A 21,415-nucleotide genomic window follows, 5' to 3' on the forward strand; every position below is an offset into this window, starting at 1 on the left:
GCATGCCTATGAGCTGTCTCAACCGTCTTGGTGAAATCGAAGTCTTCACGGAGACCGTCGTCCGGATTAGGGCATTCCTTGCATCTATTAGAACAGTACCTAGTGCACGTGCCAGCCATTTCTGATTCATATCGCCATGGACAGCCATTCGCCTCTCAAACGAACCCCGACCAATACGTCAGAGGGCAACTTTAACGACGCCAATCCACTTCCTACGGTTTACTCGGCAAACTCTTCTATCACATCTGCTCCCCGACCTTCGCAGCGGCTTGCTGGCCGGACACCGTCGACACATTCATTGCTGGCCGCGAACAAGAATCCCGAGGTCCGCAAGGGTGCTCATTCCGGGACGACTACCAAGGCTTCGGTCGACCGCTCCAGCATCAGCATGCCGCCGCCGAGCACCAAGCCTTTAGCCGACCGAAGACTATCTGCCTCGATCCAGTCAGCCCTTTCCATGAGGAAATCTGAGGAGACCGCGAGAAGCCCTCCGGCATCTGTCAAGAGCCTGGAAGGAGAACGGTCCGCGCCATATAACGGCTCCCCGACTGCGTATTCTGCAACAACCGCTCATGACCCCACTATAGTAACAACTACCGCGTCCACATCACATGCTCCAGGTCTGCCAGTGCTTTCACCTCCTCCCTTCAACCCAAGCATTCCTAATCAATCAGATCTAGTGTCAAATCTCTCATCTCAGATTGCTTCGGCCAGCCCATCTGCTCCTAGGGGTGAAAGCCAGCTTCCTTTGGCGCCAACGAGCCAGTCCCTAGGGATAACCGGCAAGGCCGAGGGCGCCGAGACTGCACTACCCGTGCGGCCTCCGAGAGTCAACAAGCCCCGGTCTCTATCTTCCACTCGACGTCTGAGTACCACTGGGTCCTCCAAGAACGAGAGCATCAATTCTGAGGTGAAGACCCCTGTAGGCAGGATCGGTGTATGCGCCCTTGATGTAAAAGCAAGAAGTCGCCCTAGCCGCCAGATTTTGACTCGCTTGCAAGGCGACGGCGAGTTTGAAGTTATTGTTTTTGGCGACAAAGCCATTCTTGATGAAGGTATGTCTTCGCTCGCTTGCTTTGTACAAGTTGTTGACAGTGATAGACGTCGAAAACTGGCCGATGTGGTGAGTGCAGCCCATGCTCGCACATGCGCTGCTAATATGATGTAGTGACTATCTGATTTCATTCTTTTCTGACGGGTTCCCCCTTGACAAGGCTATTGCGTATGTCAAGCTGCGGAAGCCATTCGTTGTCAATGATCTGTCCATGCAAAAGGTGCTCTGGGACCGACGACTATGCCTAAAGATTTTGGATAAAATGCAGATTCCGACCCCCAAGAGGATCGAGGTCAACCGCGACGGTGGTCCGAAGCTCGAGTCCCCAGAACTTGCGGACCTCGTGAAGAAGATGTCGGGAGTGGTTCTCGAAGGCCCTGAGGACGGTACAGGCGGTGGTGCACCCATGACAAAACACGTTGAATTGGTGGACGACGGCGACACCCTGGTTGTCGAGGGCCAGCCAATCAGAAAACCGTTCGTAGAGAAGCCCGTTGACGGAGAGGACCATAACGTCATTATCTACTTTCCCAGGAGCCAAGATGGTGGTGCCCGACGGTTGTTCCGAAAGATTGGAAACAAATCCTCGGAGTTTGATCCAGAATTGACCGTCCCAAGGTGCCTCACAGAACCGAACAGCAGCTACATCTATGAACAATTTCTCAAGACGGAGAATGCTGAAGATGTCAAAGCATACACGGTTGGACCAGATTACTGCCATGCCGAAACAAGAAAGTCGCCGGTCGTGGATGGTCTTGTGCGCCGCAACACACACGGCAAGGAGCTCAGATATGTGACGAAGCTCACTCCTGCCGAGAAGGAAATGGCCTCAAAGGTATCTAGGGCCTTTGGGCAACGCATTTGCGGGTTCGACCTGTTACGCACGGGAACTGCCAGCTACATCATTGACGTGAATGGCTGGAGTTTTGTCAAGGACAATGAAGACTACTATAACGATTGCGCGAAGATTCTCAGACACATCTTCCTCCAACACAAATTCAAGGAGGAGAACGCTGTCTTCGAAGAGCCAGTGTCCGAAAGCAATGGGGATCCTACGCAACGGCGTCAAGGGACCAGCAGTTCAGCGCGGTCCGCGTTCAAAACTATCCTCAAGTCGCCAAGCATGACAAAGCTGTCGCAACACTTGCCGCACTCTTCACGGCTTCATCCTTCCGCTCTTTCTGGTTCCTCAAAGACGTCTGCTATGACGACACCGATAAGTTCCCCACCAAGCATGGAAAAAGGCTCTCATGCAGTCATTCATCCAGTAGGGATTGACAAGGGGGCTCTCCCACCACCAGCTGTTCCGGCTCCGGAAGCCGTTATGGCACCAGAGCCCGTTGCCTCCGCCAAGGAGACAAAGTCTGACCCTCCATTGCCGAGCTCTAAACACTCGTGGAAACTCAAGGGTGTTGTAACAGTTATCAGGCATGCAGACCGGACTCCAAAGCAGAAGTTGAAGTTGACAGCTCATTCGCAAGTGTTTGCTGATCTGCTCAAAGGCCACCACGAGGAAGTGCTCTTAAAAGGCGAGGCTGCATTGGCCAGCGTTCAGACAGCGGTCAAAATTGCACTACGGGACAAACTCGAGGATCCAGACAAGTTACGGAACTTGCAAAACGCACTGTCGAAAAAGATGAACCAACCGGGCACAAAGGTGCAGATCAAGCCAATGTTCCGCAAGCGAAAGCCGGAAGAGATGTCAAACTCGAAGCCATTGGCTAGCCCTCCGATTATTGCAGAAGAAGAGATCGCACCAGATCAAGAAGCACCTCCGGTTGAGAGGCACGCGTCAACGTCGAGTAATAAAGAGATGCGCCGCGTCAATACCAGAAGTGACTCCATGTCCGGCGCCACTTTCTCCCGCTTTTCAGCCGCCGAGAACGACCTCGTGCTCGACAAGCTGCAGTTGGTCATGAAATGGGGCGGGGAACCGACGCACTCGGCTAGATACCAGTCGCAGGATCTTGGGACCAATATGCGGGACGACTTCAAGCTGCTCAATAAAGAGGTACTTGACGAGGTTCGCATCTTCACCAGCTCTGAGAAGCGCGTAAAAACGAGTGCACAGATCTGGGCCGCAGCCTTTTTGGACCGACAGGATATCTCGGAAGACTTCATCCAGGTCAGAAAGGATCTTCTGGACGATTCCAACGCCGCAAAGGATGTCATGGACAAGGTCAAGAAGAAGCTTAAGCATCTACTTCGAGAAGGAACCGTTCCGGACTCCTTTGCCTGGCCGAAAAACGTCGCAGAGCCTTATGTGGTCATGCAAAGTGTCATCGACCTGCTCAAATTCCACCGACGGGTCATGCGACACAACTTCAAGAAGCTAAGCACTGGCGCTGTTGCCTCGCTCAATGCGCTGAATGGCCCTGCCGATGCCAAGGATAATGGAAGCATCATCGCCGTTGCCTCGATACAATCTCGCTGGTGTACAGGTGAAGATGCCGAGCTTTTCAAAGAGAGATGGGAGAAATTGTTCTCGGAGTTTTGCGACACGGAGAAGGCAGACCCGAGCAAGATCTCCGAGCTCTACGACACCATGAAATATGACGCCCTTCACAACAAACAGTTCCTAGAGTGGGCCTTCACACCCAGCCAATCGCTTCTGGACGAGATGGCCAAAGAAGAGGAAGGACTATCATCCACCACTTCGCCTGAGCCTGAACGGACTGACGATGCACCTTCTCCCACGCACAGTCCCCGTCACGGGAGCGTGGTCTCGCCTGTTGGTGAAGGAAGACACAGCCTCGCGCATAAGATCGGCCTAAGAAGACAGTCGGTCCTGAAGCAAGCTCCACCAACACCACCCTTGACCACGTGGGAACAAGGGGCTTCCTACTTTAAATTGTTCCCCGGATCTGGGGACAGTCGCTCCAAGCAAGATCAGAAACTTGGCCGCCTAAGAGAACTGTACCGATACAGCAAAATCCTCTTCGACTACATTGGGCCCCAGGAATATGGGATCAGTGATGACGAGAAACTTGAAATCGGCCTTCTAACGTCTTTACCATTGCTACGCGAGATTGTCGACGACCTGGAGGAACTGCAAGCCTCTGGGGACGCCAAGTCGTTCGTGTATTTCACCAAAGAGTCGCACATTTACACTCTACTCAACTGCATTATGGAGGGCGGGATACACACCAAGATCAAGCGATCCACCATTCCTGAGCTCGATTACCTCTCGCAGATCTGCTTCGAGCTTTATGAAGCCAAGGACGTCGAAACGGCCGAGTCAACGTATTCGATCCGCATCTCCATCTCCCCTGGCTGCCACACTGTCGACCCCTTGGACGTATCTCTGGATTCGAAGCACGCCATAGGCTCGGCGCCGCGTCGATCGTTGACAAACCACCAAGACTGGAAGGAAGTGATCTCGACCCTCAAGGCCAAATTCAACACAGTTCAACTTCCCAAGAGCTTCTTGGCCGTCAATGTAAGCGATAAGCATGAGCAAGAGGCGGAGATGCAACGAAGAGCAAGCTATTTGCAGAGCGAGGCGGCTAAGCAGAAGTATACGAACAACAGCGCCAGTGGTGATTTGATGGAAGTGAATGCCGAAGATAGTTCTGGCGGGCCGCACGCCGGAGACGCACTGGTGCGGGACCTGGAAAACCCTCATAATACACAACCTGAACCCGGCACGGCTATGCCCACCTCTTCTGGTCAGGAGTCAACTGTGGTAGAACCACAGTTTGTGTCGGTGGAGGAAAAAGACGATATGAATGGAGACGCCAGTCTCCAAGGGAGGGGAAGAAGTATTTGAGTTGAAACCTTTTGGAAATCGCGGCCCTGTACGAGGTGGAAGCCAATGCTCCCTCTGCGACGTACGCTGGACTGTTCTTGGATGTGGTGACGGCAACAAAACAAGAGACATGGTCCGATGAACTATGGCGGATGACCGAATCGGATTGACAAACACCGGGGTACAAAAGGCAGGCACGTTGCGTGCGTTACTGTCATGATAACACCAATGCAAGATGATCTACAAGATGCAATACCTGGTGTAGGTCGAATCTCACCGGCCTGCTTCCGGCTCATTGACCATTGCGCAAGTGATGTTAACGGATCGACCAGAAATTCCTCAAGAGGGATACAGTCCAATTTGTAGACAGGCGGATTACAGAAGATATAGTCCATAGAACATATAACACCGAACCTCCGCAGTAAGTAGATGCATTGACATTGTCATGTGTTGCAACAGGTCTCCCACCACGTCTTGACTCATGATATGTGGTTGCCCTGGTAAGCATTCAACCCGCGAGGAGAGAAACTGTCTTTAATCCAGCCAAGCAGCTGCTGCCAGTCCAGCCAGCCACTCGTTCGATAACTGGCGGTTGCGTCACGAGTGAGTGCCCTGCATTAAATCTAAGTTCCCCGTATTCGTGTCCGTATATGTGAGGTTCGATATCATGGGACTTCGTCCAGGAAAGACTCCGTGGGGCCGACTTGTGGTGTGATGTGAGGTGATGTGCGAATGGGCGAGTGAGTACTCCGTACATATCCGACTCACCGACCGTCTGGAGTCGAGAGTCGTCAGTTTCGACGTCCAGCTCGGGTGCCTGAAGCCCGATGCCTGATGCCTGGCGCTCAGGGCCCGTGAACCTCAACCCAAATCGGACCCCGCCTACTAGCTAGATGGCATGACCTCCGCTATAAGACCTCCTCAGCCCTGCTTACAGTACGCAAACTACGGTGTACCAGGTATCTACTCGCACGGAGTACACGGTCGCGTATCATCACTGGGCGAAAACAAACCTACCATAACCAAGATGAGGTTCGGTAGGAGAGCCAGTCTGATTGCGTGGTGCGGAAGATTCCGCTGATCCATCACGGCCTCTTCTACTTAGACCAGTGTGCCTGGTGCGCCGAACGCCCATACGGTAAAACCAGGATACGCTTACTCCATACTCCCCAGTCCATCTAGGTGCCTAGTGCGGGAACCCCTCTGTTGTCCGGCACATCATATCCGCCTGGCACATCTCTCTTCCAGCGCATAGTCATGATACCGGGCCAAAAGATCTGTCTTGTCGACATTACCCTGCGTCCCGAAGGTGAAGTGCACTGCCAGAGCGTCAGTGTTGACAGCGACTTGACGGTGCAGCTTCTTGGGTAAATTGACGGTCAACCACTCTTCGTCCACCGTGTCCATTGGGAGATTGTCGAGGACATCATCCGCCCAAATGGTGATGAAATTGATGCTGAGACGCTTGTCGACTGTGAACCACGGCTTGCCGCCGTCGGCGTCCACGCGACGAACACCCACGCCCATCTTGTACACATCGAGGTTGTCGTCCGCCAGGTTTTCCAGGAAAGAGTAGTGCTCTTGTGCGGCGATGGCCCAGGACTTGAGCCCCGTGCCCCATGTCGCGTACTCGATTTCCGAAGCTGGTGTACGGTGCATGTCGGTGTCACCGGGCAGGCGCAGCCACCGGTGGCCGTCGTATGGTGGCTCTTGAGTGATGCCGAAGAAATAATCGGTGGGTCCTTTCCACTCGGGATACGACCAGTACGTCCATGTTTTACGGGACGGTTTTCTTGGGTGGAGGAAACCGTCAGGTTGGTAGTCAGCGAGCTCAGGTAGGTACGGGTGCAGGGCGCCCATGTGGTAATGGACCCAGCCCATCAGTGGCGAATTGATCATGTTGGCGGCTACGAGCAGATACTCTGGGTGCGCCAGTTTCATGCTCACGATGCGAGGAATCGTGTCGTCGTCGAACCATACCACGTCGTCGTCAATCTTGACGTACAGGTTCCCGCGCTCCAGCTTGCCCCAAGCCTGACCGTAGCCGACAAAGCCAACTCCTTCGAGCTCGACCGTCTTGTACCGCGGGGAAGAAGCCAAGATTTCGTCAAGGTACTTGAGGTCGTCGGGAATGTCGGTATTCTTCACCCAGTGGATTTCATCGAGCCAGCCTCCGTGATCGACCAGGTTGCGTTCGAGGTAACAGCGGAGAATCTCTACGCGGCTCTTTCGCCCAAAGAACACAAGGCCAATGACCTTCACGTCGTCTGGCTTGTCAAATTGCCGTACCCGGAGATCGCTGGAAAAGCCTGTAGCCGATTCTGATGTGGGGAAGCTGAGCGGTCGTTGAGATTGCAGCTCGCGCAGTCGATGGAGTGCGAAAATCACAAAACAGAGCGCGCCAACCAGGGCGAAGCCAAGGGAGCGGCGGACCCTTGAGTTTCTTCCGCCCGGAGCAAACGAGGTGACTGACGCCATGGGGAGCAGAGGCTGCTTCTCTTTGAAGCCGATGTAAGGGTTGCGATGCGGATGTTCTTGTTGTAGCTGCGCTGGAAACTCCTCGCTTCCGACATCACGCTGCCGGGTCCGGCACCAGGCTGGAGTCGTGCTTCTCATGTTGCCAAGCTGCCTCACCACCCGCAATTCACGTTACTCGGAGCCGGCTGTTTGCAGCTGGCACGGAAAGTGAAGTGAACCGCAAGAGGGGCCTGATTACCATCCCTAAAGACATTGGGAAGGAGTGAAACACTTGCTTTTTCCTCTCGACATCTGGGGAGGTGGTTGGGTTGGCAGCAGCTAGCACGGATACGCGAAAGCCGTGGATCACCTGGAGTCCTCCTACGCAATCCAAGACTACAAAAGGAGTTAGAAGACGGGGTATCGCTTGCATGGCGTTGAGGAATCCCATGGTGCTCTTATCAAGACCTCGACCGCCCATCACTGATACAGAAAAGCCGGATACTATTGGACAGATAGTTGCTGGCGGGTTAGGGGAAGATTGGCATTGCCTTAGCTAGCCGCTACCTGTAAATTTCCGACGGCAATGACTTGAAATCAGTAGACTTCGATGGCGGTTCGGACTCAGCTTTTCTGCACTCCATGGCTCTGGATCTCGTATCTGGGAAACGTCGAACCTGTGGAGCTGAGGTCAGGTTGAAGGTTAAAGAGTCACTTCAAGACTGACCCTCGAGAGGACATTGACGTCATCCGTAGCTTCTCGTGGGAGCGGATAGTCACGTGGATGTCACGTGGGTGGCTTCCGCTTGCGGGCTTCCAATCCCTTGGCGTGTTATTTCCCGCCCCTCTCCTCAACAACCACCACCACCTTCTTCGAATTGTTATCCGCACGCAAGCCACGAGACCGCCAGTCTCATATTCCGACGAACAAAGGACTGCCTTGACACCTGTGTTTTGACCCAGCCATTGAGGGTATGTGGGAGCCAAGTTTCTTTGTGTCTGGCTGGAGAAGTTACCTGGTCGTCCGAATGGCAACTTCCAGTGTCGCCGTCAAATTCCGGGAGCACACAGTGGAAGCTTGAAGTGCTAAAATTGCGCTTTACGCTCTGCGCATCGAGTCGAACATAAAACACACTCGAATGTTCCCTCACCAATTGGTCCGCGAAGCCGAAATTGTTCGGGTATATGGTTTGTCTGCCAGTTTGCGCTTTGTCTGTGCTGCCACGCAATCTAGAAACGGCTTCTACGGTCCAGCTCGCGACGTGCCTTTATCTGCTTTCCATATTCGGCACAAAGGCGTCTGTTTCCCAATCGTGAGAGTGCCATAAGATGTTCGAGTCTCGCCCTAGCCATTTTCCATTCCCCAATCTACCGAGCCGCAATCCGACACAGTCGATTCCGATAGACACAGTGTGCTGTCCCCCCTTCGACATTGAGTACCAGAACAGGCCTGATACATCACGATGCGCTCGTACGTTCCATTTCTTGTTGGTGCTATTTTCGCCGTCGTGGTCCAGGGCAATCCCGATCATGAACCTCTCATGGCTCGCGGAAAGATAGCTTGCAAGCCTTCGGCAGAAACAGGCTGTGCTGCCTGTGGCGCCAACTGGGTCGCATGCGGTACAGATGCATGCTACAATCCTGTGGCTGGAGACGTCTGCTGTTCCAATAGATGTAAGCTGACCTTTATTTCATCTCGTCTGTCAAGCACTTAACAAGAAGTAGATGCATGCCCTTCCACCTCCAACTGTACCACCACCGGCATAGGATGCATTCCTCAGAATGGAAAGCCTCGCGAGTGTCCTCAGGAGCTCAGACACTTGCTCAGCAGCAGTAGCAGCAGTGCCACTAGCAGCACCGGGTCATCGAGCTCATCGACCACGTCTATTTCAAGCGCCTCTGTGTCTACCACAGCTTTCGCGTCGACCTCTTCAGCGTCTACGACTGATTCTACGTCGAGCTCTTCTTCTGCCACCACGACCGATGCTACCAGAAGTTCCCTTTCGAGTTCATCTACGCCACCTGCCACGTCGACCGACACAACTACTAGCCAGACTGCGACGATCACCTCGACCACAACACGCACAGTCACCGTCTCCATGACCAGCCCTAGCGGAGAATGCCACGCGCCCACCGTGACTCCGTTGACCAGCTCAATGGCCCCCTTCGGTAACTACTCGTCCACCAGCATGGTCGCGTTGAATACTACCACGTCGACTCTCTCCTTGACGAACGTGTCTTCGACCGTCCCTGGCACTATCTCGGTTCCTGTCAGTGTCAATGCCACGAAGCCGACGGGCAGTATTGTGCCGCCAATCAGCGGGTTCAAGGGTGCTGCGGATCGTGCTGGGGCCTCTGTGTTTGCGCTTGGCAGCTTAATCCTCGTGGCTGCTTTTCTGGTTTAAGCTCTAGGGTTCTGAGGTTATGTGGTGGCGTTCTTGTCTTTCTTGGCCGTAGAAGTATTTTAGAAAACAGTTGGAACTCTTTTGAACAATCGAGGCCCATGTTGCGACTGGAGCCTTCTGGTGACTAAGTCTTCCCCTGGCCAACAAACTAAGCTCTCTATTGTATATATCTACAAGACCACGACCTTGGGCTTATTCGACAATTGATTCCCTGTCTGGTACGTGAGCGCGCCATTAACCATATATCCTCCCTGCCTGGCACCACCCCACAACCTCGTCCACAATAAACCCCTCACATCCGCCACGATGGACTCAATCCCCTTCCACCATAGTGCCAAGTCAAGGACTTCCGTCAGCGGTAAACGATGACTTGCAGCCATCTCAGCAGGCTTATTGTACGCTGCGGCGAGGTATGCCTCCCACGCCTTCTGGCTTTCATCCCACCAGGCAGGCTCGACGCCGTGGCCTGAATGAACGTGTCCAAAGGCATGCAACGTCGGCTTCACGCGCCAAACTTCCTTCAACTCGAATTCGTCCCCGAGTCCACCACTCGCGGGCAGGTCGAGATGCCATTTCGGCGGGTTATGCGTGATCAGCACGTCCACGTCGTCCGGTATCGTTGCCGTCCAGGCGTCCTGCCCCCGTTGGTATTGGAATGCAAACTCTTTCCCTCCGCATTGTGGGATCTGAGGCGCACCATAGACTTTCAGGTTGCGGTCGCCCGGGAAGGTCAGGGTGATGGACGAGTGCTGTAGATAGTGGATCTTGCCCAGGTTCAGGATGCGGTGGGAGTTCTTGCGGTCGTGGACGCTGCGGCTGCGCTCGTCAAAGTAGCTGTCGTGATTGCCGGCCACGAAGACTATATGGCGGAACCCGTCCGAGGAGCCGGGCCATGGCTTCTGCAGCGTTTTCAGCCAGTCGAGCGTTTGTTGGATGGAGGATAGGGTGCCCGTGTTTGTGAGGTCGCCGGAGTGAATGAGGAGATCGCCCCGTGGGATGGCGTAGCGGGGGACTTTGGAGTGGGTGTCGGAGAGGCACACCACGCGGATGGGTAGTTTGTTCTTGGGTGGGAGGTAGGGTGCGCCACGCAGGTAGAGCAGCAGGTTGTGGAAGATGGTGAAGCAGGTCGTGAGTGGGTGGTAGATCAGTTGGTAAACCAGGGAGGGCGGTGCGAAGGGGGAGTCGGGTGGCGAGAAGAGGCCCATCTTGCAGGAGGATCTGGGAGGTATAATATCGAATAACGATCGTCACTTTTCTGTAGGGTCATCGGGATGGGGAGTCGGATGTTATGCTAGGTGAAGCGCTCATGTTTGTGACTGTATATCCGACAGGCGTTCGGTTAAGGACATTGCAGAGATTTCGCTGAAGCACCGAGCTGGGATTTCGAGAAGTCTTTTCTAGTCCGGGCCTGAGATAAGCCTCAACAAACATGGAGAGGATGATACGCCTCCATTGCCTCCTGTTCGAAGTCTGTGGTACTCGTACGGAGCACAGTACGGATAGACTTACCGCCACGTCGGCCCTGTCAGGATGGCGCAGGTGGCTTGCCAGGAACAGCTTGATTTCCATCCATACTTGCAAACGAAGACATTAATCATGCTGAGCTCGGAATCCATCCTGTGTTTGTCTTTAGTCATGGTAGAGAAAGAGAAGACTCTACAGCATCTCTGTTTGATATCTATCCCATCAACCTCTCGTTGTGGTGACTGAGCACCTTGCACACCACCACAGACAAGCCTCATAGATACCCCACTACGGCTGCTTGCTATCCCACCTTGATGATCACATACAAGTAAAACCAACAAACCAGGGCCCGTGACTGTGGCCCGACCCCAGCCGTATTCATATTGATATCGCCATCGCCGGTAGCTCCGACTCAAGAGCTTCTTCAGCTCATAAGACCTGAGCCCGAGATCCGTCAGCTCCCTTGACCTCCGCCGAAGACTCGATCCAAGATCAGTCGCGTTTCGCACCACGACGTCAGCCGGCTTGTGGTTTCATTTCTGGACGATCCTGGCACGCTGACTTCGACATCGTCACACAGACGCTGGATTTAGTGACTCGATCCCAGACCTCTGCTTTCGCCATCAATGTCCTCGATCTAACAGCCGCCGGTGCATGGTGCCCTGCTTGCGTCCCACGAATCACATCCGTCATCGAGCAGCACGCAGCACGCATCGCAGAATTGTACATCGGCGCTTGTGCTCTTCCCGACTCACGTCTCACGGAAGCCGCAGAAAGCCGCAGCCGTATCTTTGACAGAAGTCTAGGTACGAAAAGGAACCAGAAAAGATAGACATAACATCATCGCGCCTGGGCTGTCAGCATTCTTTCCGGCGCTCCATCGAGTGGCCCGTCCCCGAAGCGAGCCCGTCTGATGTTCTAGAAGAGTGGGCATACACGCCGCCGTAACGAGAGTTCGACTCTCCCAGGCTCTCCGCAGATCCTATCACGATCACGTACCGCCGCACCAGGCCAGCCGGGGCTACCCTCGTGGCCCGACTGCGCCCAAGAAAAGTCATCCCCCTTCTAATCTCGACTGCACCTCGAAATACCCTCCACAATTCCTCCATTATCGGAAGCTGGCCCTGCAAAGGGACCAGTCGCTCACAACCCGCACAAACTGCTGGCCACAAACGCCGCGGCCTTTGCCATGATGAACGGGACGGACCTGAAGAAAGCCGCCATCAACCAGGCCAAGAAGGTTGCGACGACCGCCGCCCTCGCTGCCAACGGCAACGGCCAGAAGAAGCGGCGAAAAGGCGACAACCTCAAACCCATCATCACCACAGACAGCGCGGCGTCGTCGAGTCTTCACGACAGCCCCACCCAAGCAGAGCCCGAGTAAGTTCACTTGCAACGTCACTGCCCACTGCCTCTTTGTCACACGCGCGCCTCGCCATTCTTGCACATGATATCGTGATTGATCGCAGATGCAACATTTTTCCCATCTTCTTCTCAATCCAGCCCCCGAGACTGATCTTGATCAGCATGGACTCTCCCTTACCTCACGCCAAGGCACCGTCAAATAACTCACATTTGAATCACAGATCCCCCTCCTCATCGACCTCAGAAGACGACCCCGCCGAGACGACGGCAGACGAAGAGGACTCGGAGGACTACTGCAAGGGCGGATATCACCCAGTCCATGTCGGCGAAACATACAACAACGGCAAGTACGTCGTGGTGCGCAAGCTGGGGTGGGGTCACTTCTCGACAGTCTGGTTGTCAAGAGATACCGCCACTGGCAAGCACGTCGCGCTCAAAGTTGTCAGATCGGCGGCACACTACACCGAGACCGCCATAGACGAGATCAAACTATTAAACAAGGTCGTCCAAGCCAACCCGAACCATCCTGGCCGCAGATATGTTGTCAGTCTCCTCGATTCCTTTGAACACAAAGGCCCCAACGGCGTGCACGTATGTATGGTGTTTGAAGTGTTGGGCGAGAACCTGCTAGGCTTAATCAAGCGTTGGAACCACCGGGGTATCCCGATGCCCCTGGTGAAGCAGATTACCAAGCAGGTTCTCCTCGGCTTGGACTACTTACACCGGGAATGTGGCATCATCCACACGGACTTGAAACCCGAGAACGTTCTTATTGAGATCGGAGACGTTGAGCAAATTGTTAAAGCTTTCGTGAAAGACGAGAAAGAACCAACAAAGGACGACAACAGAAATGGCCGAAGACGAAGGCGGACGTTGATCACAGGCAGCCAGCCGCTACCGAGCCCACTGAATGCCAGTTTCACGAACCTGGACAAGTTGGGTAGCCATGGCCACCATCAGCCTAGCAGCCTGAATCAGGTCATCAATGACTCCGTCTCCAATAAATCATCAGATGGCCTCTCGATGCTTGAGCAATTGAAAATGAAGTCGAAGGAGAACAAGCCGAACGAGGAGCAGACGGCAAGCGGGAAGACGAGAGAAGGCACCACAGACCCACTCGAGAAGGACCTAGCCGGAGTTTCTCTTGACAGCAAGAAGTCAACAGACGCGGAAAAGGTGTTGAAGGCCGCCAAGAACGAGGACGACCCCATCGGCGAGATCATTTCTGTCAAGATCGCCGACTTGGGCAACGCTTGTTGGGTCGGTCATCACTTTACAAACGATATCCAGACGCGACAGTATCGGTCGCCGGAAGTGATCCTGGGCGCGAAATGGGGTGCCAGTACGGATGTGTGGAGCATGGCATGCATGGTATGATGATGGCCTCGGGCTTACAAGGATGAAACGCCACTAACGCACCGCAGGTATTCGAACTCATCACAGGCGACTATCTATTCGACCCACAATCAGGAACGAAGTACGGCAAAGATGACGACCATATCGCGCAAATCATCGAGCTCCTCGGCCCTTTCCCCAAATCTTTGTGTCTCTCAGGGAAGTGGTCACAAGAAATCTTCAACCGCAAAGGCGAATTGCGCAACATCCATCGATTACGACATTGGGCCCTGCCCGATGTACTGCGGGAGAAATATCATTTCTCGGTCGAGGAAGCCAAGAAGATTGGTGATTTCCTGACTCCCATGCTCGAGTTACCGCCGGAAGCGCGCGCGAATGCAGGCGGCATGTCGAACTCGGAGTTCTTGAAGGGCGTCAAAGGCATGGAGAATGTGAACCTCGAGATCCCTCCGGGTTCCAAAGGCGAAGGCATCGAAGGCTGGGCGTGTGAGGTCAAAAAGCGGTGATCTATGGCCTGAGCCGGAGCGGGCTACGGTTTTCCAGTTCAGATATGCCAGGGTGGCTATGATGTGATTTTCCCAGCAGATTCTGGCATGCACTCGAGTGCCTTCATCTGATGGTGTGTTTTTGGAATGAGGCGAGATGCAAATGAATGAGGACGAACGCTGGACTAGGAAAGACACGAGGCGCAAATACACGGTGGTGTCCCGTACAGAATAAATCACGACCTTTATGGGCTGGCCGAGCGTCTGTTGATCACGACACTGAATGACTATGAAGACTTTGTCCGCTTGCGAGAGGAGAGAAAACAATGCATGACATGCGTCGCAGTCATCCGGAACCCTCGACGCGAACCGGTATCCCGCGATGACCAGACGGTGCCATGCCTTTTCTCCAGCCTGGTCGCGGATCGCACTGGCCAGTGGATACTTCGTGTCTTCCCGTTTCCGTCCGGAGTAATATGCTGTACTCCCCACGATGTCCTCCACAATGCGCTGAACACGGAAGATTCGTCACAACTCGAGCAAGGGTCCCAGTGGTGAGTACTGGGTGTGGATGGGGTGAGCGAGAGCAGCGTACCGCGGCGCCCCGGATTCGGCTCTTCTGAGCGAAATTAGACTACCGCGCCTCTTTTAGCCCATCGGAGAATTCCTTCCGTTGCGCGTCTAACCGGATCAAGATACCTAGGTAGTTAGTGATACCACAGGACCCCGAATGCACGATTCACGAACTCTCAGCTCGTACTGTATTTCGACGACTGGGAGGGAGACCACCATGCCAGGCAGAGCGGGAATCTCTACTGCGAGTGCCCTTTGCGAGCATCTGTTCCGTGAAGTTCCTGAATCTGGGTCCACAGTTCCCCACGACGGCAATCTAAACGCCTCATGCAAGCCACGGCGATGAGCAAACCGGTGAAACCGAAGAACGAGCACCAATCCGCGCTCGACGAGCAGTGGTAACGCCGCCTACGAGCAGGGCCCGGCTGACGCGTACATGGAGGATGCGAGGGAACGTGAAGACCGAGATGCAGAAGGGCAAGGGCAAGGATGGGGCTAAATGTAAGTGTGAGTGTAAGAGTAAGGCGGCGCCACCACCACCACCACCATTACCGTCGCCCGTGGTCATTGTACGGGCCGACGCTCGAATGACCGTGTGGAAATGGACTCGGACTTGACGACAGGGAGCACGACATATTGATTTGATTTGATTTGATTTTGATTGGACCGAACTGGACTGGACTGGACCTACTTGGAAATGGAAAATGGAAATGGAAATGTTTGATCGGATTGCACTCAAGTGGATCGAAACCGTCAGGACCATCTGCAAAAGGACCTCTGACAAGTTGGAATGGATTGGTGGTGGCTGGTGGCTTGTCTCTGGGTACAGTACAGCATGTACCACGCCGGACAAGCACGACCAGCGGAGCGGAGACCAGAGTACATACATACATACATACTGTATTCGTGCTCGGGTCAGGCACCTGCACTGGCACCGCCACATGTCATTACCACGACGGCGCCAGGGGAGGTGCCATCTAGGAGGCTGGGGTTGAGCCTCACATGGATTGTCCCGGCCGTCAGCGCTAGGCATTGGGCAACGGGCATCGGGCTGCAGCCATCCGACCAGCAAGGTTCTCACGGACTAGTTCCGTAGTCTCATGGTCATCGTGTACTCGGTAAGCAGGCAACTACATGTTATTTGGGTAGAGGATTCCCGGACCATTCCGCTCCAGGAACTTGCGATAGTCTATTGCAGTGCCTGTGTTGGAGGCTGCGTTATGCGCAGATGCGTCATGTTTCTCGTGCTTCCAGTGATCCCGCTCGCGTTCGACATGCTGATGCATAGCCACATGCACCAACCGTGCTGTCAGCGGAGGCCTGACTATTCTGCTCCCCATGTACACACGTGCTGCGTGCTGCGTGCTGCGTACTGCGTACTGCATACGTCGTTACTTTGCCAATTTGCCTAGCGCGGCGTAGTCCCAATCCTCCTTGATGAGGTCGGCCGCCTTCTCCGCCACCATGTACACGCTCGAGACAATGTTGCCGGACACATTGTTTGCAAAGACACTGGCGTCCGCGACTCTCAGGCCTTCCACGCCCTTGACTCTCAGCCTGGAATCGACCGTGTCTCCCATTGCGCAGGTGCCACAGCTGTGATACTCGCCCAGGATGTATTCTTGCACTGCTGCTCGGCGTCCTTGCACGGTATCCAGCGGGAACTTGTCCGGCTCGGGTACGATGCGCCGGGCGAGCTTGTCCTTCAGCTGTGGCGCTTGCGCGACCTTTTCCAGGAATTTCAGCCCCGCGCCCATGAGGGCCACGTCGGCTTCGTGGCCCAGGTAGTTGGGATTGACCTCCGGTGCGACTGTCGGGTCGGCGGACTTGATGTGTACGTGGCCTCGAGAGACGGGGTATTGTAGGCAGACTGCGAACGTGACGCCATCTTTGGCACCCTCCGCGGGAAGAGCGAAGAGTCTCGACTGATCCGAGACACCTTCCTTGAAGTTTCCTGTCGCGCCGATGAAGACTAATTGAAGGTTTGCCGACTTGTTGGATTTGATGTGCTCGATGATTTGATCCATCTGCTTCTTCTGAAACGGTGTTGCGGTCTTCTGCGAGGCTTGGATCGACTGGACGATTTCGTCGAGCTCGCCTTCTTCCAGAAATAGTGTGGCAGGGAAGAAGCCCTGGACCGACTGGATCGCCGTGAGAGGACCGCCTTGCTCTTCTGCCAGGGCTTTCTGCGCGGCGGCCATCACTTCAGGCTTGTAAAGTGAATCGCCTGACATCTGGCCGTCGGCGAGCTGGTAGACCGTACCGCCAACCGTATGGTCTTGGTAGTTCTCACCGACTGAGGGCAAGTCGACCAAACACTCGACCCCGGCAGCCTTCAGGATCTCTGGATTGCCGATACCCGACATCTCTAGAATCTGCGGCGAGTTAATGGCACCGCCAGCAACGATCACCTCTCGCTTGGCTCTGATGGTATGTCTCTGGCCATTGTTGATGAATTCCACGCCAGCGGCTCTTTTGCTCTCGAGTATGACTCGTGAGACGAGGCACTCGGTGATGACTTTGAGGTTGCATCGGTGTTCGTTTGCTTGGAAGTATCCTCGAGCAGCGTAGCTACGCATGCCCTTGCTGGGGCCGGTCCGAACAACTGTACCGAGGGTATTGTAGAAGCCAATATGGTCGCCACTCCACGGATCCAAAGGCTTCTTCTCGAAACCCGTGACATGATCTGCGGCTTTGATAACATGGTCCTCGATTGGCAGGCGGAAATCGTTGAAGCTTGTCCGTACGGGGCCGCTGGTACCATGATTCTCCCCAACAAAGGGCATTGTCGAACGTTCGGTAATCCGCTCGTCGATCGGCTCCAGTGTTTGGTGCTTCCTCATGTATTGCTTCATGTTGGCGGCGGACCATGAAGCATCGTTTGCGAGTTCAGCCCAGTCGTTGAAGTCTTGGTCCGAACCTCTAACGTACCTATTCCGTGCAAGGGCAGGATTAGGGTCTCCGATACGTCCCTTCTTCGAAGGCACACTCACATCATATAGTTGATCGCGGTTGAACCACCCAGGGCCTTACCACGAGGCACTTGGTGGACTTTGTTCTTGTTTCCTGGCTATGACGGGAGTTCAGCCACCGTACGAGTCGCGACATCTCAATTTTTCGTACCTGCGGTACGGTATCCCATGCCCAGTCATACTCCTTGTTGCCCAGCATCTGGACGAACAGAGCGGGAACATCAACGAGAGGATCGCCAAGCCGATTCTTACCAGCCTCGATTACACCCACGGTGACGTCTGGATTCTCTGTCAAACGGGCTGCAATGGCCAGTCCGGCGGTGCCACCCCCACATATAAGGTAGTCGTAGTTTTGATGCGCCAGGAACTCATCGACGCTAACGAGGGCAGATTTCTGGGCCTCGTTGACGCCGTTGACACCATTCACACCATTGGTAGTCGCCATAGTTGCGGTTTGGTAGCAAGAGAACCAGGTGCTGTGGTGGGGCACTCCCTTTAGGTGGAACTGGTTGGTGGACGTGAGATGGAAGAGGGTCTGGTGGGAGGTGAGATCAACTCTTTATACAACCTTGGCCTCCTCCCGGCTGTGGATGGTCCATGTCCCATGCACCATCGTATTCTCCGTACATCATTGTATCGAGCAGGATCCCATGGGCCCGGCCGGGTCCCGAAGGGTTGCATTGCGACTCCAATGGATGCTGCGGTGAGAAGCCAACGGTGCACTCCAAGTAGAAGCTCCACTTAATAAGAGGTCCGACTCGAAGTAGCAATAGGTCGAGCAGTAATGCAGAGTGAAGCCCAGACCGGCCGCAGTGTCAGAAAGGAACACGCCTAGGGAGGGAGGTAGCATAGGCGTGGAAGGGATCAGTTTGGATTTGTGGGGAACACATCGATGTCCCCGGTTTGGCATGCTCGCTCGGTCCTGGTGGTTCCACAGCGTATTTTCGGAAACGGCGTGTGGCCAGGCGCGAGGCGCGGCACGGTAAGTGAGCGACGAAGAGCAGAGCTTCCGCTGAATTCGTGTGGCTTTGTTCCACTGCGTATGGAAACAGATGCGATGTATTGGCGATAGGTCACAAGCCTCATTCGTAAGAGCTCGTATCAATTTCTTGACGCTTTCTTGTCGCTCTCCAGCTGTCGCTGTAGCGAGCGACAAACGACTACTGAACGTCCCCTGCATTCCGGAGCACTAGCACGGCTGAGGAGCTTCGGCGAGGGGCCCCGCATTCGCTGAAATGGCAACTGCTTGTCATCTGTCGGTAAAGTAAGTGTTGATTGGTTAACGCCTTGAATGCTCGTATTAAGAAACACTGGCGATGAGCGCCAGTCCATGTTTGTCGAAAGCCAGGTGTTCGCGGCGTGGTCAAGGCCGCAGTACGACAGATCTGACTAGATTGTTTGTCCATCGGTCGGATGAAGCATGCACGTGCCGGGAGCCACACCACAGTGTCAACGCAGCAGAGGTCCGCTCCCAGGCCGTAAGTCATAATCGCAACTGCCTAATCGTGCTGGACACTTCATCAACCCCGGTTTGGTCATGTCGCAACGTATAGGGATAGCGATTCAATAATAGTGACCGCGTATCCACGGCGGACCCGAGAAGACGCCACCGAAGAGCCGAGTTGAACGAGGGGCTGTATTCGGCATCACGTCGATACCCCCATCTTGGAGGCGGCTGACACTGGGCTAGCTAGTCAGTGACCGACAATAAGGTAATACATAAGCTAACTAGTTGCCGGCGTCAGTTCGAAGCACTGGGTAACTCCATGAACACTCGCACAAAAGGCAGCAAGTCGGGCAGTACAGTATGATTCGGAATTTTCCGAGCTCAAGCTGAAGAATGGTGATGAAGAAGGGTAACGCGTACGGAGTAAGCAGCAAGAGAAATTAATTACCTAGTACTCCGTAACTCGTAGTGAAATCTGGTTTCGCTCCACTTCCTTAGATGGGACGTGGCATCGCGACATTCCGCGGGACAATTCTCATCGCGTCTTCAGCGATGTCTGACTTCCATCATGACTGTCGACCTCTTGCGATACTTTCAGGTATCGAGGCCTGTACGTATCCGGAGAGTAGGTTGTTCTGACTCAGCTGTTATACATTAATGATAATCCGTACAGGACATTTGTATTCACTCAAAACCCACCTACAGGTCATCCATCGATCACATATGGTTGCACATGAGCTTACATAACATCAATCAGGCCTCCAGAAGCCACTTGGTGGCAATAGGAGGAATCTCATCCCGCGACAAGAGGTCTTGCTTTCACTGCTTCAGCGGCGTCCACACTCATTTCCAGCCTCAGCCGGGCGTTTGTGGACGAGTCGAGAACCTGATTACCTTCGGCTGCGGGCACAAGCGCTGATTACTGGCGCTGGCGCGTGATTGAGCCTTTCGCTACGACCATGGCGCTGTCAGCTCGGTGGAAATCCCTGCCAGGGCATCTGCTCCCTGACCGTGAGATTCATGTGGTGGTATCCATTCTCTCGGGTCGCCACAAGGCGCAAGAATACTACGAGGGGTCCATTAAGCCGCTACTCGATCAGCATGAAATCCAATATTTTACACACCAGACAAAGTCTGCAAGGACCATCATCGAACTGACAGAGAAACTCTTTATTCCAAACGCGCGGCGCGGGGTGAAACAAACAATTATCCTTCTATCAGGTGATGGCGGAATTGTCGATATCGTTAACACCTTCACCACTGTGCTAGACCGCAGCAATGACGATATGCGAAGCCCTTCTATATTTCTCAAGCCTGCCATCATTCTCATTCCCATGGGCACCGCCAATGCTTTGGCCTGGAGTTCCGGTGTCGCGCAGGATGCCATCAAAAGCATGATGGAGGGAAGACCAAAGTCTTTACCATCGTTCAAAGTTACTCTCAGTCCTGGCGCTAGGCTACTGGTCAACGAAGGTCAAGACCGGGAAGCCCTGGGCGATTCGGAGGAAGATGAAAGTATCACCTATGGTGCAGTGGTGTGTAGCTGGGGTCTCCACGCGAGCCTAGTGGCAATGAGCGACACGACGGAGTATCGCAAGCATGGAGTAGAAAGGTTCAAGATGGCGGCGGAACAGCTACTAACAGAAGCTCACGTTTACAAAGGGAAGGTCAAGTGGCGAAAACAAAATAGTGACTGGACGGAAGTGGCGGGAACAGAGCACGCCTACATCCTGGCTACGATGGTATCCAGACTTGAGGAGTATTTTCAGATCTCGCCAGCTAGTAAGCCAGTGGACGGGACGCTGAAACTGGTTCTGATTGGCGCTGAGCCTGCTTCGGAGATCATGCGAATCCTGGGGCTAGCGTACCAAGCCGGTCAGCATGTCGCAGATCCGAAGGTCGTGTACGAGGACATAGAGGGTTTGCGAATCGACCTTGACGAAGACGACGACCAGTGGCGTCAGGTTTGCGTGGATGGGAAGATTATCGCAGTCCCTCAGGGAGGTTGGATGGAGGTAACGAGGATACCTGGGACAGGCATGGATGCAAGGCGTGTTGTCGAGCTGGTTTGCTAAGCAATCGGGACTGT

General features: G+C 54.3%; 7 protein-coding genes across 7 annotated transcripts; 4 read left to right on the forward strand and 3 right to left on the reverse strand.

Annotated features, from left to right (window-relative positions):
- Nucleotides 1-136: 136 nt before the first annotated feature.
- A1O7_05655 (uncharacterized protein) lies at nucleotides 137-4,823 on the forward strand (the record flags this gene model as incomplete). Its single annotated transcript, XM_007759663.1, has 3 exons — nucleotides 137-1,055; nucleotides 1,102-1,123; nucleotides 1,169-4,823. The coding sequence occupies 3 exons, from the start codon at nucleotides 137-139 to the stop codon at nucleotides 4,821-4,823; spliced, it is 4,596 nt and encodes a 1,531-aa protein (XP_007757853.1).
- Nucleotides 4,824-6,020: 1,197 nt separating this feature from the next.
- A1O7_05656 (uncharacterized protein) lies at nucleotides 6,021-7,418 on the reverse strand (the record flags this gene model as incomplete). The annotated part of the gene is made up of 1 exon (XM_007759664.1): nucleotides 6,021-7,418. One exon carries the CDS (start codon nucleotides 7,416-7,418, stop codon nucleotides 6,021-6,023), a length of 1,398 nt encoding a protein of 465 aa, XP_007757854.1.
- A 1,304-nt stretch (nucleotides 7,419-8,722) lies between these two features.
- A1O7_05657 (uncharacterized protein) lies at nucleotides 8,723-9,136 on the forward strand (the record flags this gene model as incomplete). The annotated part of the gene is made up of 2 exons (XM_007759665.1): nucleotides 8,723-8,933; nucleotides 8,985-9,136. Coding segments are annotated over 2 exons (363 nt in total), but the record flags the coding sequence as incomplete, so codon positions are not given.
- A 698-nt stretch (nucleotides 9,137-9,834) lies between these two features.
- Nucleotides 9,835-10,869, reverse strand: A1O7_05658 (uncharacterized protein; the record flags this gene model as incomplete). Its single annotated transcript, XM_007759666.1, has 1 exon — nucleotides 9,835-10,869. One exon carries the CDS (start codon nucleotides 10,867-10,869, stop codon nucleotides 9,835-9,837), a length of 1,035 nt encoding a protein of 344 aa, XP_007757856.1.
- A 1,451-nt stretch (nucleotides 10,870-12,320) lies between these two features.
- On the forward strand, nucleotides 12,321-14,355 carry A1O7_05659 (CMGC/SRPK protein kinase; the record flags this gene model as incomplete). The annotated part of the gene is made up of 3 exons (XM_007759667.1): nucleotides 12,321-12,508; nucleotides 12,598-13,864; nucleotides 13,918-14,355. 3 exons carry the CDS (start codon nucleotides 12,321-12,323, stop codon nucleotides 14,353-14,355), a joined length of 1,893 nt encoding a protein of 630 aa, XP_007757857.1.
- Nucleotides 14,356-16,298: 1,943 nt separating this feature from the next.
- On the reverse strand, nucleotides 16,299-18,324 carry A1O7_05660 (uncharacterized protein; the record flags this gene model as incomplete). Its single annotated transcript, XM_007759668.1, has 3 exons — nucleotides 16,299-17,838; nucleotides 17,901-17,977; nucleotides 18,031-18,324. 3 exons carry the CDS (start codon nucleotides 18,322-18,324, stop codon nucleotides 16,299-16,301), a joined length of 1,911 nt encoding a protein of 636 aa, XP_007757858.1.
- A 1,961-nt stretch (nucleotides 18,325-20,285) lies between these two features.
- On the forward strand, nucleotides 20,286-21,401 carry A1O7_05661 (uncharacterized protein; the record flags this gene model as incomplete). The annotated part of the gene is made up of 1 exon (XM_007759669.1): nucleotides 20,286-21,401. One exon carries the CDS (start codon nucleotides 20,286-20,288, stop codon nucleotides 21,399-21,401), a length of 1,116 nt encoding a protein of 371 aa, XP_007757859.1.
- Between the last annotated feature and the right edge of the window lie 14 nt (nucleotides 21,402-21,415).

Source organism: Cladophialophora yegresii (assembly GCF_000585515.1).
Source record: "Cladophialophora yegresii CBS 114405 chromosome Unknown aczIN-supercont1.4, whole genome shotgun sequence".
Lineage (NCBI taxonomy): Eukaryota > Fungi > Ascomycota > Eurotiomycetes > Chaetothyriales > Herpotrichiellaceae > Cladophialophora > Cladophialophora yegresii.